Source organism: Camelus dromedarius, chromosome 11 (genome assembly GCF_036321535.1).
Source record: "Camelus dromedarius isolate mCamDro1 chromosome 11, mCamDro1.pat, whole genome shotgun sequence".
NCBI classification, from domain to species: domain Eukaryota; kingdom Metazoa; phylum Chordata; class Mammalia; order Artiodactyla; family Camelidae; genus Camelus; species Camelus dromedarius.
In genome coordinates this window covers 504,264-519,531 of record NC_087446.1, presented here as the reverse complement: position 1 = coordinate 519,531, position 15,268 = coordinate 504,264, and the positions used below count along the sequence as shown (strand labels likewise).

Sequence of the window (15,268 nt, the reverse complement as noted above, 5' to 3'; positions counted from 1 at the left end):
TGGTCATCATGCCCCGGCCGGGCCCAGGCCCTCCCCGGAGAGAGAGGCGCGGGGTCAGGGGGCAGCACCTTTATTCAGCCTCAGGTGTCCTGGTAGTAGTTGTTGAAGTTGATGCGCAGCAGGAAGTCCTCCAGGTGGGGCTGGTAGCCACGGTTCACCAGCTTGCTCACCACTGGGTGGAGGGTGGTCAGTGAGCAGCGCAGCCAGGCCCCTGGGCGCCCCCAGCCCGCCCAGCCCGGGGGACGGGCACCTTTGAAGAGGAAGCGGGAGTAGTACTTGAAGGTGCTGTAGGACTGCTGCATGAGGGCGAAGTTAGGGTGCTCGGCGCCCCGGGGGCCGCTGGCTGGGCCCCAGGGCTGGGAGATGAGCTGACTGCGGAACTTCAGGACCAGGCTGAAGATGCTGTGGATGACGTTCATGACGGGTGCCGCCTTCTCTGTCAGCAGGCCCCTGGGGAGTGAGGTGGGTGCTGCGGCAGACACGCTGGGCCCCAGGATGCAGCACCGGCACCCGTGCCTCACCCTCGCCTCACCTGAAGACAGCCTTGTGCAGGTACTCAGCGTGGGCGCGCTGGATCTCCTCCAGGTCACCCACCAAGGCCAGCCTTGCCTGGAACTCACGCCAGGTGACATGCAAGATCTGGTTGGCAATGTAGCCCTGGGTGACCTTCACGAAGTGCTGCATCTCGTGCTTGAACAGCTGCAGCTGCCGGAACTGCACCGAGCCGGCTGCCTGGCTCACCCGGGCTGCGCAGAGGTTGGGGGTGAGCCGGGGCCGCGCGCTCAGGGGCCACTCGGGCTCCCGCCATGCTCACCTGTGCGCTTGAGGTGGCAGCAGATGTCCTTGAGGGTCCACATCATGAGCTTCAGCTGCAGCAGGAAGGAGAAGATGCCACTGTACCGGCTCAGGCAGCTCTCGGTGACCACGATGTTGAGGGGCCAGTCGACCTACCAGGGAGGCTGGCTCAGCTCACCCGTGTCCGGGACAGCCCCTCGCACCCACTAGGGGGTCCTGCTCACCTTGTACCTGAGCTCCAGGCAGCTCAGCACGTCCGGGGCATTGGGGGCAAAGGCCTCAGGCAGGAACTTGAGGGCAAAGGAGAGGTTGGCGGCGTGCGGGGTGTGGCCGTGCAGGCTGTACTGCAGGGCCTTGCTCAGCACCGCGTTGAGCGCCAGTGGGCTGAGGAGCTCCCCGGGCGTCTGCCCCGCCCCGAGCTGCAGAGACAGAGGGCATCGACGTCCTGAGGTGTCTGGACCCCGCCTGCAGCCCCGGCGCCTGCTGGCTCCCCACCTGGCTACCTTCTCAAAGAGCAGGTCGCTGAGGGATTGGGCAAACTCCCCGTCCTCCATCAGAAGGAAGTGCCGCAGCGCCTCGAAGTGCGCCCCCAGGCGCAGCTCCCCGAAGAAGTAGTCAGCGGCCGCTCTGTTGACCAGGGAGACACTGGCGGGCAGGGGGCCCGGAGTCAGGGCCCGCCAGGCAGCCCGGGCCTGGCAGGGGCGGGGGCGGGCGGGAGGGCACTCACTGGGCAGCCAGAGGGGCAGTGATGGAGTGCTTCATGAGCACAGGCAGGGGCAGCAGCTCGCTCAGCTGCACCGCGGTCTCATCCGTGTCCGACTGGACCCGGGATTCCTCGGGGAGGGTAAAGGCTCTCGGAAGCCCGTGATGCAGGAGGCGGGCGACGGGAGGCTCTGCTGCAGGGGTGACACAGACCGCTGTCACATGCCAGGGATAGGCCTGCCAGGCTCCCACCCGCCATGGCCAGCCCACTCACACATGGCCTCAAAGCTGTCCGGGTACCGCTCCAGGCAGTACTGCCCCGCCAGGCCTGCCAAGTAGGCCTGCTCCTGGCCCCAGCGCTGGGCTGCCTCCTCGCCAAGGTCTGGGCTGCTCTGGGCGGCCATGCCTTCCTAAAATGACCCAGCCTCAAGGAATCAGCCCCTTCCCCTCATGTGAAGGGGAAGGGGATCTCACCGCCCCCTAAGTGTTGTGGGTCTCAGGACAGAGCCCCCACTGCCCACAAAAGGCTGGGGTAGGGGGAACCAGCAGAACATGCTCCCCCAAGCTCTGACCACGTCTGCCCTGACCTGTGAGCCTGGAGGGCAACTTGGAGAGAGGTCTTCAGTGTCCCCACTCCTCCCTGGGCCTGAGTGGAGCAAGCAGGGCAGGAGGGGACATCAGGGCCAAGTGCCCTGGGGCTCCAGGGCAGCAGACTTCTCACCCCCCTCCCCCCTCACGGCCCCAGACACCCTCAGTAGCTGAACAGCTCTGGGGACCCCACAGACCTGGCTCCTCAGGCGTGCCACCTCCCAGGGCAGCGGGCGCAGCCCCCTCAGACAGCGAGGACTGGAGGCCACTCTCCTCCAGGCCAGAGCTGGAGCCGGCCATGTGCACGCAGGACCTGCCTGAGGCTGTTTCTGTGGGCGGCTGGGGCTCACGTTCCTGGGCAGGGCTCTGGGCCCCCAAGTTAAGATCTGACTGGGACCTATGATCAGGGGGCGTCCAGTGGGGCCTGGGCACATTGGACTCAGCTTCCCCTGGGAGCATCCCTAGTGTTACATGGGACTGAGACACGTGTCCGTGGACATTCCAACGTGGCCGGGAGGGGGCCACGTCCCACACATTCTCCCCGACCTGGATGCTGGCATCAGACACATGTCCGTGGACATTCCAACGTGGCCGGGAAGGGGCCACGTCCCATACGTTCTCCCCCACCCTGATGCTGGCATCAGACACGTGTCTGTGGACATTCCACTGTGGCCGGGAGGGAGTCATTCCAGAAGCGTAACCCCCTGTGGGAACACCACCCTCTGACACCTGCCCAAGGAGCTGCCCTGTGGCCTGGCTGCTCCCCTCCTGGGGGGAGGTGTGCATGGGGACCTGCCCATCCGGGACACACATGTCCAGCTGCACGTGAGTGTCCTCCCACAGCTGCTGCCCCTCACTGCCCAAGCCACCTCCTACTGTCTGGAGGGACCCTGGGGAAGCTGCGGCGGCCATAGCCGGCCTCAGGATGGTTCTGAAATCGTACTCCTGTGGCCCAGAGGGCCCTAAGCCCACCGGTGCAGATGGAGCCACCAGAGGCAGGTCTGAGCCAATGGTCTGCAGTGCGTCCTCCAGGACGGGGGCTGAGCAGGGGAACGCAGGCTGCTCAGCCCCCGGGGCCATGGGCAGGAAGTCCTGGATGCTGAGGCCCACAGAGAATGGCCCTGGCCCCTCTGCCTGCCCCAACGGCGGGCCCGCTCCAGGCTGTGAGCCGCAGGCCCCCGCTGCTGGAGACTGGAGGGGCTTCGGTGTCAGCACACTCTGGCTATTGGAGCAATCCCAGACAGCCACGTGCTGCTCTGCACGCCCAAAATCACTGCTGCTGCCTCTGGCTGGGTGCTGGGGGCCCAGGAAGGAGGCCTGAAACACAAGTGCACATTAACCCCTCCAGTCATCTGACTCTAACCCCCAGTTCAGTTCTGCAACTGGCACCAAAACCCATGGCAGGATGGACACAGGCCAGGCTGGCACCCACCATGCTCCCAGGGCAGTGCTGGCCTGGGGCACCCAGCTGAGATCCCCTCCCTGCCCCCAGCTGCGCACCCTGGATCCTGCCCCAGGACCTCACCTGGGAGTGGGCACCTGAGAGGGCAGCCAGCAGCTCCAAGGGCTTCTCCTCAGACACGTCTTTCAGCATCTCCTGAGGTTCAACCAGCAGGATGTGAGGCAGCAGCTGAGCGGAGAGCAGTCACAGCCCCCTCCCACAACTGCCAGCCTAGGACAGGTAAGGCTGTGTGGCGCTGTGCTCGCGGGGCAGCCCCGTCCGCGCTGTCCGAGGGCAGCACAGCCTCTTCCAGTCACCTCACCTCCGAGCCACCGATGGGAGCATTACCCACCCTCCTAGGCGGGAACACAAGTAGCTCTGCATGCTGCTTCAGGAGGCCATGAGACCCCGAGAGGCCATGGAAGAACCCCCATCTAAAACCACAAGATACCTGAATCTGTTTCTGATCGTCCAAGAGAAAGCGAAGCCGAGCGCTGGCCAGTCTTCGCCTCTGGACCTTCCACAGTGCCCTCTGCTCCCGGCGAGCGGCCTCCGCAGACAGCTGGCTGTAATGGTCCACCAGCGCCTGCCTGCAGCCACAGAGGACTGGTCACCATGGTCAGCGCACTGTCCCACCAGTGCCCGTGGGCTGGATGGCTCTCCGTGGCACAGGCCCCTAATGGGCAGTTTGACGGCGGGCAGCTGGCCCCCTGGGCCCCCACCACACCTGCAGGGGCCTTGCTGGGCAGGCCCCCATGGTGGAGCAGGCATCGGCTGAGTGAACACCCAGATGTGCTCCCACACAGCCGGAAGTGAAGGGACTGGCAGGGCCAGGGCTGCCTGGGCCTCGGGGGTAAGGCCTCGTTCCCTGAGCTGCATGAGAGGCATCTTTCCATTCTGCTGGTGCAAAGCCCACAGAACCGAAGATCAACATGAAAAGGTAGACAGCGCACATCAACATTTCATCAGCTTAATTCAGAGCTGGTCTGGTGAGTTACATCCAGTGATTCTGACCTTCTCACCAGCAGGAAACTTGTTTCAAACCTGGACTGGCTGTTTTTAATTCAGCTGCCACAGGCCAGGGGCACAGCCTTGACACCTAGTTTTCTGCACGTGTAAACAGGCCAGTAACATCCCCCACATGCACACACACACACACACACACACGTGCACACTCCCAACAGCATGGATGCACACGCACAGGCACACAGGGCCTCTTCACTCGCTGAGCCCATCACAGCTCCACAAAGTCCCATGGGTCAGAACAACTGGGACCCCGAGATGATAAGCAGGAAGTGACAGCCCCTCCCACCAGGGTCCCCCTGGAGACACCAGCTCTGCCACCTCTTTGGGGCAGGACAAGCTGAAGACACAGCAGGAGAGACTCCAGGTCACTGTGCTGGGTGAATTCCCATCTCTCAGGCTAACAGGTTCAGGAATAAACAAACAACTTAAAAGAGACCAAGAGACAGAGGGGACAGGAGCAGAGCGTGCAGACCAAGCCCAGATCCCAGGCCACACAAACTGGCTGCGAGGAGACACCCCGACACAGCCAAGGACGCTTGGATGTGGCAAGTCTGCTGGTTCTGAGCTGAGACCTCCTCCCACTGGAACGTACACGTGAAAGGTTTCAAGATAAAAGTCAACGACCGTCACAAAGCTCAAACAGCTGTGATGCCCACGGCACCCGCCGCTCACCTCGCCTTCCTCTCCAGCTGCTCCTCCAGGGCTTTCAGCCTCTTCTCCCGGTCCCGGAGCTCGCGAGCGTAGCTGAAGTCATCATCCAGCTCCTCTTGCCTGGCCACCCGGCGTCGCTGCACAACACCCCCACCGGCAGCCTGGCTGCTGAAGCCGACTCCCCGGCCTGCTCCCCGGCCTCCCCCAGGCCAACCCCACCCACCTCCTGGTCCTTCTCGAACTGCTCCTTCAGCCTCTGAAACTGCTCTCGCTTCCGGGCATCCAAGGCCATCCGCACAGACATCTGCCGATCTGCAGTGACAGTGGGGTCGCTGCTGTGAGAGGCCCAGCAGGCAGCCCCCAGACACGGGGCTGGGGGTTGGGGGAACACAAGCCACACGCACCACTGAGCTCACTCAGGACCCTGGACGCCGCTTCCCGGGCATGGATGATTAATTCTTGTTTTGCAATTTCCATTCGTAATTCCTGAAAAAGACCACCAGTGATCAATGCATTTAATCCTCTGTCCCCTTCCCTGGAATGACCTGGGAAATGGGGCTGCTCAGACCCCGGGTAGGCTCTCCAGGGACAGTGCCCAGGCTCTGGGGGCGAGGCACCTGTCCTGCACAGTGACAAGGTTGGCTCCCAGGGCAGCAGACACTCTCACAGAGCGACCTGGAGCCACGACCCCAGGCCTGTGTGTGCCCACCCTAGAGGGGATGGGCTTCCCTGCAGGGATGGAGGGTCAGGCCCAGGCTGCCCAAACAGGCCAGCCCCTCTCCACCTCCAGCCCCCGCCTCTCCACCCCTCCCACTCCCTTCTGTGGGGTCTGCTGCCCTCCTGGTGCCAGGCCAGGAAGGACCCTCATCAACCCCTCTCCAGTACACAGGATGCTCAGAGCTCAGGCTCTGGTACACCTGCCCCTTCCGAGCAGGAGAGGAGCTCAGAGGCCACTGAGTGCAGGAACCTCAGGTCCTGCTGCCCTGGGGCCACTGCTCAGGCAGGACCTGGCTGTCCGCCATCCAGCCAGCCCCATAGGAGAGAAGGGAGGGAAGGGCAAGGAAAGGCCCCAGAGCCCGAGGTGCCCCCACACCTTCTCCTCCTTGCTGATGGAGCTGTGGCGCGCCACCCTCTCCATCCGTCCCACGTAGATGGCACAGTCCTTCTCTATGTCCTTCAGCTCCTCCAGGGAGAAAATCACCGAGATGCGAGGGACAGGAACATCAGAGCAGCAGAGGTAATGCTGCCGAACAGGAGAACCTGCAGTTAGCCCAGAGAAACTTGGACCCACATCCTGCTCTGCCTCCCTGTTTCTGGTGACCTGTGTGTACGCCGGCTTTCTTAGAAAGTGCATTCCTCACTGCCATCCTCCACAGCTCTGAGGACACCACAGACAGGCTGTGCAAGGTCTCTGCCCAGGCCAAGGCTGCCCTGTGGCAGAGGTCACATCTGCCTCCAAGTGACTCTTCAGAACGTGGGACACGCCCACACCCACTCACTGAGGCCCACCCAGATTGGACAGGCCCACCACCGGCCTTTCCCCATAGCTGAGCCCCACTATGTAGCCCCGCCCCGCCCTGGAGCCCCACTTCCCGACAGCCAACCTCCCAGAGGCTCCTGAGAGCCCACCAGCATCAGGCCCCTCCCTGCACCTGCTGCTCCCACCTGGCCCTGAGCCTGTCCTGGCTGCTCTAGTCTGTTCTCAGCCCCACACTCGGCCAGCTGCTGCCCCAGATCTGGCCTGTACCTGGCTATTCCGCTGCCTAGAACCCGTGTCCACATGCCCCACCCACCTCCTTCTGCTGGGGCATCAGACAGCACCTCCTCAAAGGGCCAGCCTGTCCACACCCCATCACAGTCACCTGGCCTTCCTCCACCAGATCTCGGCCGCATGGACACCAGTGCAGGCCTCTGTTCCAGAGCACAGCCAAACCCTGTGACCCCTTCACACGTGCCCCCCAGACCAGGGGGACATGATTCCCTAAACAGCCACATCCATCTTCCCGCTGACACAGCCCACCCTTGTCGCACTGGGGCGTCTCCAGGGTGGAGGAGGTGGGGAGAAGCCCACTGCCCCCTTGGTCTCTGAAATGCTTTCAGCTTCTCTTCTGGTCTTGGAAAGAGCACTCAGAAACTAAACAGAACTACTAGTGAAACTCCAGGGGAAACTGAGGTCACCACAACCTGGTCCAGCCCAGCTGACCCAGAGCTAAGGACACCCGGCCAGGCCGCAGGGGGTGGGGGGAGGGCACAGGCAGAGGGACAAGAGGGGCGGGGGGGGGATGAGACGGCACACTGGGTGGTGCAGGGCAGCGCCCCCTCACCCGGGGGCAGCAGAGCTTCAGCAGGTTGATGGTCTTTCCGCAGACATACACGTCATGAGCAACGTGTTTCAAGAACACAGGCACGCAGTCCTCCACCTCTTTGGAAATGAGCACGTAGCCATGGGTCCAGTAAAACTTGTCTACACGTGGGACCGGAAACATAAGATCTGTGTCCAGCGACAGCCCTGACCCACCCAAAGGCGTGGAGGCCCAGCCTGAATGCCGGCCACCACCTACCTCTGAAGCCCAAGTACTCCTGGTTCACCTGGATCATGAACTCGCCATAAATGTCTCTGAAGACCCCACTGTACACCCAGTCGTGAATGAACCTGCGGGGTGGGCGGGCCAGCAGTGAGGTGCTTGGTAGGCAACCTGGGTAGGAGCGTAGGAGCGGCAGCCACGAGGACAGAGCTCAGCCCCGCCCCTCGCCCCGGCCCCACCCCAGGCCCCACCGCGTGTAGGGCTCGCAGCTGGTCTTCAGTAGAGACAGCAGCACCGGGTAGTGTTCGTTGCTGCAGTTGTCCAGGGCCTCCTGGTAGAGGTAGGAGAGCAGCTTCACCCCCTGGAGACAGCAAGGAGAGGGGATCAGCACACACAACACTGCAGGATCCAGCCCCCCACCTGTCCTCCAAGCTCAGCCACTGCCCCGCCCCCCAACAGGGGCTGCCTACTCAGGAATCCCGAACTCGAACTCACGGTGGGGAAGGCAGCCGCAGCCCTGGGCTCCCCTCCACCAGCGCCCGGGAGTGCAGTGCCAGTGCCGACACCACAGAGCTCAGCCAGGTACCTAGACACAAAGGCCAGTGAGATCAGGCGAGCAGGACGTGTCCCAGGTCCTCCTCTGCCTGTCTACGTGGTCCAGCTTTAAAACCACCTGCACCTCAAGGACCTCAGACTGGAGCCTCCTGACAGACTCCTCCCAGGGCACCCACGCATCGCCACCGCCTTCCCAAGTTTGGCCAAGACTCTGCGTCCCAGAGTCCACAGCCCTGCCCCAACCCTACAGCTCTGCCCTGAGACCTCTCCAGCACTCACCACCTCGCCCAGGTCGCCACCTCCTCTGTCCTGGATGGCCCCTCGCCCCCTGCACCCCGCTGCGGCACAGCCCCAGACAGCACCCTCCAGACCCTCCCAGGCTCCCACCTCCCTCACTGCACCTGTCTCCAGCCCTGGGGCCTCCACACTCCAGCCTGCCTACAAGAACTCCTCTTGAACTGAACCCGCCTCCGCTCAACCCTAGCCCATCATTTTCTGGCTCCAGATGGCACCTGCCAGCGACACACTGCCTGGTGCTCACTGACCAGCTTGTGGGTGCCAGGGGCCAGGCCTGTCTATACGGAGGAGCCCTGTGTGCCCTTCAGGCAGGAGCCGCTGACCCAAGGCAGGGCCCGCATGGTGGGCTGCCAACAGACAGCACCCAGCCCCTCGTGAACTCATCTGGGTCAAAGGCTATCCAGACGCCCAGCAAGCCCCATGCCTGCCCCTGTCCAGCCATCACACCGCCATGCTGAGGCTCACCTGAGCTGCCGGCCCAGCTTCTTGAAGAGGAAGCCAATGGTGAGGAGGCTCAGGGTGGGTGGCGTGGAGAGGACGCAGGCCCGGTAGTACTGCAGGTACCTCCTCAGGCCACTGGTGAAGGCCTGTGGGGCAGGGGCTGGGAGGATCGCGGCCAAGCACATGGACCCAGCCACTGAGCTCAGACCAGAGAGGAGAAGCCAGTGCCAGGGAGAAGGCTGGGCTTCCACCCCCAACCCTGGGGCTTCCTTTTCCAAGGAGTGGGCATCTGGGTGTGACACCCAGACACCCCAGCCCAGCTGCAAGTCCAAGGCCCACTGCAATCCTGTCCCTGCAGCCAGGACCAGCTACACCAGGAAAGCAGACCCTGCAGACCCTGGGTAGCTGGGCTCTGTGCACAGACGCCAACTCTCAGAGGGTCTGGCCGCTCAGACCACTGGAGAACACTCCAGAACCAATACCAGGCACCCACCAGCAAGGAGACAGCTATCCCAGCTCACGTCCCAGACACCCGGCACGACAACCTGGTCTTGGTTTCCTTCTGCCCTCCCGGCCCCCCTTGGCCCCCTTCCAGAACCTGAACCTCATCATGTCACCCCAGCGACCCCACTGAAGTGCCAAAACTTGGGGAACTGACCCGAACCCTGCCACCCTTCTCTCTGTCTGGATGCCTGTCCCTCCCAAGCAGCTGCCCCCACTGTCCCATGGGCTGTGCCCCATGTATGTACCAATTATAAGGCTTTCAAGAGAGACCTGGTTCAGCCCCGCCTGCACTGGGGACCCAGGGGGAACAGGCAGCATGTATCCACCCCACCCCACACCACTGGCCCTTCCCCTGGGGCCCCCAACATTGGCCACACCTGCCTCCTACTATCTCATGGCCCAAATGCTTCTGCCCCAAGTTTCCAGGGAAGTGATGGGTGAGGTAAGACACAATCGCTGGCCACCTGTTCTGAAGGGTAATTGTTAGACTCTGGGTGTCACCTGGGGCAGGGCCTCTGAGGCTCTTCTCCAGAGCATGTGGACCATGCTCGGGTCCGCAACAGGCGAGGCGGGGCATACCTGGAACACGAGGCCCCTGCTGCATGAGGAGTCCAGCACAGGCTGCAGGGAGAAGTGGCTCAGGCGCGCATAGTGGGTCCCGCATTCGGCCACCTCTGAGAGGAGGCTGCTCATGCTCTCGGGGGACGCTCCTGACACGTGGACGCCCTGCTTCACCGTGAAGGCCTGAGCCGGCTGGACAGGACAGACGAGAGATCACTGGTGCTGGGCATCCAGAGCCCAGTGTGGGGCTGCATCCTGTCCAACCCACGCCCCCAACCACGGCACTGCCCAGAGCACCCCCAAGACCGGGTGCCCCAAACCAAGACACACAAACAAGAAGTTCCAAAAGCAAAAGCAGATAGCCACAAACACACCCCAGCACCCACCCAGGAATAAAAACACACGGAGACAACAAGGTGTCACTTTTCACTAACCACGTGAAAGAGAATACGTGTCTAGAAGATCAAGCCTAACTTGGTGGGAAGGGGGAGGAGACAGATGCCTCCAAGCCACCAGAGTGGCGCGCACAGACACCTGCTTGGGGCAAGAGCACAAGGAATTGCTTGCCCTTCGATCTGATGATTCAGCTCCCGGCCACCTGTCTCAAGGAAGTACCAGAGGCGGCCCACGAACACCTGGCATGGCACGTCCCCGCGACACTGTTCTCAGCCCCGGGGCGTGGGGCGCAGTGAGGCAGTGTGAAGAGGGAAGGGTATGGCCGCGACTGCTGGCACCGAAAGAGGAAGGGTCTCAAATCAGTAGCCACGCTGACAGGTTAAGGAAGTAGAACAAGAGCAGCTGGAGCGCAGAGCTGACGGAAGGAAAGGAAGGTCGCGGACCAGGAGCTGGTTCATTGAGAAGCTCAACAAGCCTTTAGGAAAATAAAAGACTCAAATTACTAAAGTCAGAAATGAAAGTGGGGACACTGCTCCTGATTTTGCAGAAACAGAAAGGATTGTAAGAGAACACGATGAATAATACACACCAGCAAATCAGATAACCTAGCTAGGACAGACAAAGCCAACTCAAGAAATAGAAAGTCTACACAAACCAAAAACAAGCTTCCATTAGTCACCAAAGCCCCCCGTAGTGTGATTTCTGACGCTGCCAAGGCGTCCATCTAAGGGACCACACAGCCCCCAGCAAAACAACAAAGAAGGAAGGCCACCCAACCCGAGCCTCCTTTCCAGAACGCCCTGAGTGACCTGGACACCCGACCCCTTGAGTGACCCCACTTTTCCCTTCCCGTGCCTTAATTCCCACCCTTAAGTTTTAAATTCACTAATAAAGAGTGAGCCTGTGAAACCCGAGGCCCCTGCCCTCGACCCCAATAACATCGGAGCCCTGGTCTGTGTGTGCCCCATCCACGGCCTTGTCTGTGGCCCTGAGCGTGCCGTGTCTAACCCCCCAGGACCCGTGCGCAGTACCCTTGTTCTTCAAAGGGCCTCATGAACGCTGGCTGAGGTGTCTCCTGCAACCCTAAGAACCACGAGGGCCAATCCAAACGCAACAGGGCCTGGGGGTCTGTGGGGCCGCCCCAATACCGCAGGTCCAGGGAGCGCCCGGGCCGTCTGGAGCCTCCAGCCCCGTGCCGCCAGGCTGGGACCAGCACAGCGCTGCCAGCAGGCTAAGGTGGCAAACGTTGATGTGCTGTGAATTTCACAATCTACAGAAAATAAAAGCAACAATAACCCAACAAAGAGAAGTCCAAGACCCAGTGGCCTCACCGGTAAATTCTACCAAACAATTCAAGAACTGACACCAAATATTCTTAAACTCTTCCAAAAATTAAAGAGGAGGGTACACTCCCTAACTTTAAGAGGCCAATACTGCACCAGTGGCAAAGCAAGACAAAGACATTACAAGGAAAAACCTGCAGGCCAATATTCCTTATGAACACAGATGCAAAAAACCTCGATGCTAACAAAAAATACTAACAAACCAAATGCAGCAGCATGTGAAAGAATTGTATACAATGACCAAGTGGGTTTTATCTCAGGAATGCAAGGATAGTTCAACATATAAAAACCAATGTAATACATCACATTAATAGAATGGGGGAACCATGATTATCTCAACTGATGCAAAAAAAAAAAAAAAATCTGACAAAACTCAACAGCCTTTCATGATAAAAACACTCAATCAACTTGGAAAAGAAGGGAACTTCCTAAACAGGATAAAAGCCATGTATGAAAAACCCACAGCACACATCACACTCAGTGGTGAGAGACTGAAAGCTTTCCCCTTAGGATCAGGAACAAGGCAAGGATGCCTGCTCTCACCACTTCTGTTCAAAATAACACTGGAAGTCCTCGTCGGAGCAGTTAGGCAAGAAAAAGAAAATTTAAATGTATACAAATTGGAATACCCAAATTGGAAAGGAAGAAGTAAAATTATCAATTTTCAGGTGACAATATTATATGCAGAAAATGCTAAAGAATCCACAAAAAAAACCTGTCAGTTAATAAACAAATTCAGCAAAGTTCTAGGATACAAAATCAACACACAAAAATCAGTTGTATTTCCATACTTGCAATGAACAATCCAAAAAAGTAAATTAAGAAAATAATTCCATTTACAACAGCAATCTAAGAATAAAATACTTAGAAATAAATTTAACCAAGGAGGCAAAAGACTTGTTACAGTGAAAACTAGAAGATATTGCTGAAAGAAATTAAAGAACTAAGTAAATGGGAAGATATCCCATGTTCATGGACTGGAATATCTAATACTGTTAGGATAATACACCAAAAATGATCTGTGGATTCCACGGATGAATTTACCAAATTCATCCATCCTAAAATTCATATGGAATTGCAAAGGGCCCTGAATAATCTAAAAAAAAAAAAAAAAAAAAAAAAAAAGCCGGAGAACTCACACTTCCCGAGCAAAATTTCTTACAAAGTTAAAGTTACAGTAATCAAAACAATGCTGCATTCACATAAAGATAGACATGAAGACCAATGGAACAGAGTCCAGAAATAAACTCATATATGGTCAGTTTCTTTTCAAGAAGGATACCAAGACCATTCAGTGGGGAAAGAACAGTCTTTTCAACAAATGGTGATCAGTAAACAGAATAGCCACATGAAAAAGATTTAAGTTGGACCTTTCCTTTACACTCCATATACAAAAATTAACTGTAAATAGATCAAACACCTAAACTTAAAAGCTAAAACTGTGAAACTCTTAGAAGAAACAGAGGCAAACCTTCAAGACCTTGGATTTGGCAATTTCATTAATATGACATCAAAAGCATAGGCAACAAAAGGAAAAAGATAAACTGGACTTCATCAAAATTTAAAATGTCTGTACATTAAAGGAAACTATCAAGTGAGGGGAAAGAACCTACAGAAAGGGAAAAAACACTTGCAAATATCTCACAAAGGATTAACATCTGGAATGTATAAAGAACTCCTGCAACTCAACAACCCAACTCAAAAATGGGGAAAGGACTAGAACAGACATTTCTTTAAAAAAGATACACAAATAGAAAAATGATCAGCATCATTTATGTCATGATGGAAATGCAAATCTACACTGCAATGAGATACCACTTCACATCCATTGGGACAGCTATTATTTACCAAAAAGGGGTCAGGGTGTAGACAAGTACTGGTGAGGAGGCAAAGAGACTGGGACCCTGGGACACTGCCGGAGGGAATGTAAAAGGGTGCAGACACTGTGGAAAAGAGTTTGTCCGTTCCTCAAAAAGTTACACATAGAATTATCACATGACCCAGCAATTCCACTCCTAGGAATATACCCAAAGGAACTAAAAGCAGGGACTCAAACAGATTCTTGTGCACCAGTGTTCACCACAGCACTATTCACAACAGCCAGGAGTGTCCATCAACTGATGAATGGGTAACAAAATGTGGTCTCTACATACAATATTATTCACCCTAAAAAAGGAAGGAAATTTTGACATGTGCTACATCTTGCATGAAACTTGAGAACATTATGCTGAATGAAATAAGCCAGTCACTAAAGAATAAACTGTATAGTTCTGTTTGTATGAGGAAAGTCGGAGACAAAAAGTGGGTGCTGGGTGCCATGGACTAGGGGAGGGGAAATGAGGCATTACTGTTTAATGAGGAGAGTTTCAGTCTGGGGTGATGAAAAATTTTGGAAGTAGACAGTGGGATGGTTACACCACATTGTGAATTCATGCCACTAAATAGTACACTTAGAAGTGGTTAAGATGATAAATTTTAAGTTATGTTTATTTTACCACAATTTTAGGGGTGGGGGGTAGTTGATTCCACTTCATAGAGTCAAGCCATTCACACTGCAGAACACTATGAGGCCCTGAAAACAGTGCCCAGAACAGCGTCCCAGAGGGCAGCCCAGCCCAGCCCAGCCCAGCACCAGCAAGGCCTCAGAAGTTTGCTAGATGTGCTTCTAGGGCACACCAAGTCTGAGAACAGCCACCAGGAAAGAGCAGGAAGACACGAGAGACTGGACACTCAGGTGATGGCAGGCTGCAGAACAGCACATATAAAAGGTGTCACTTTGCACACGTCTTCTTTTATTCAGTAAATGCCCAGCAAGAGGCCAAAGGCTGGATACAGTACAGCAACTGCCCAGACGAGCCAGCCCTACCATGGCCAGGAGAGAGGCCCATAGAAGTGGGGAACATAGTGATGGTCACCACACCTGCGCTCTGTCCCAGGATGGGCGTGGAAACGGGGACACTTCTCTTGTTCCATTGATGGCAATAAACATCTTACTTTTGTTCAGTTTTTAAAAGGATGTTAATGAATTAACACTTTTTAAAAGTGAAAGGAGAAAATCACCAGGACTCAGAGCCACCCTACCCCTCAGGGGCTCTCGTCCAAGGCCGCCCACTCACTGCCCTGGGCCCCAGTCTCCCCTGTAAAGCTCTTGAACAGCGCCAGGCAGAGGGCGGCCGTCAGCCCAGCACAGGGGCTGCCTCCACGTGAGCGCGTCCTTACCTGGCACAGGGAAAACGTGGTGGACACAACCCCAATCAGGACGTTCAGGGCATCCTTCACCAGCTCGCACTCCCTCACCAGGATGGGCTGCGGGGCCTGCAGAAGGCCCCCGCCCACCACCTGCAGCTCCCCATGGCGGAGCCTGCAGGACCTGTCGAAGGCGTCCCTGCCCGCCTCTGTGAGGTAGGGCTCCTCTCTGTGGCCGGGGGTGCTGAGGGAGACAA

General features: G+C 57.5%; 1 protein-coding gene across 6 annotated transcripts in view; it reads right to left on the bottom strand.

The window, feature by feature from the left end:
- The window catches only part of TUBGCP6 (tubulin gamma complex component 6), a 30,672-nt gene that overhangs the window by 10,041 nt on the left and 5,363 nt on the right, over nt 1–15,268 (bottom strand). For 3 of the 6 annotated variants that reach the window (XM_064491341.1, XM_064491340.1, XM_064491339.1), the window contains exons 3-25: nt 15,045–15,255; nt 10,105–10,278; nt 9,046–9,167; nt 8,224–8,314; nt 7,980–8,089; nt 7,765–7,856; nt 7,528–7,667; nt 6,297–6,446; nt 5,608–5,689; nt 5,427–5,515; nt 5,225–5,364; nt 3,978–4,116; nt 3,611–3,682; nt 2,283–3,402; nt 2,085–2,143; nt 1,772–1,907; nt 1,523–1,691; nt 1,299–1,440; nt 1,020–1,214; nt 815–947; nt 533–746; nt 251–450; nt 69–172 (exon numbers count right to left, since the gene is read on the bottom strand). In XM_064491341.1, coding sequence (XP_064347411.1) covers nt 81–172; nt 251–450; nt 533–746; nt 815–947; nt 1,020–1,214; nt 1,299–1,440; nt 1,523–1,691; nt 1,772–1,907; nt 2,085–2,143; nt 2,283–3,402; nt 3,611–3,682; nt 3,978–4,116; nt 5,225–5,364; nt 5,427–5,515; nt 5,608–5,689; nt 6,297–6,446; nt 7,528–7,667; nt 7,765–7,856; nt 7,980–8,089; nt 8,224–8,314; nt 9,046–9,167; nt 10,105–10,278; nt 15,045–15,255 — 4,072 coding nt within the window. In that variant the 3' untranslated portion in view covers nt 69–80. Of the gene's footprint in view, nt 1–54; nt 173–250; nt 451–532; nt 747–814; nt 948–1,019; nt 1,215–1,298; nt 1,441–1,522; nt 1,692–1,771; nt 1,908–2,084; nt 2,144–2,282; nt 3,403–3,610; nt 3,683–3,977; nt 4,117–5,224; nt 5,365–5,426; nt 5,516–5,607; nt 5,690–6,296; nt 6,447–7,527; nt 7,668–7,764; nt 7,857–7,979; nt 8,090–8,223; nt 8,315–9,045; nt 9,168–10,104; nt 10,279–15,044; nt 15,256–15,268 lie in introns of those variants that run through there. The other 3 variants (XR_010383068.1, XM_064491338.1, XM_031463518.2) reach the window with 3 other exon arrangements.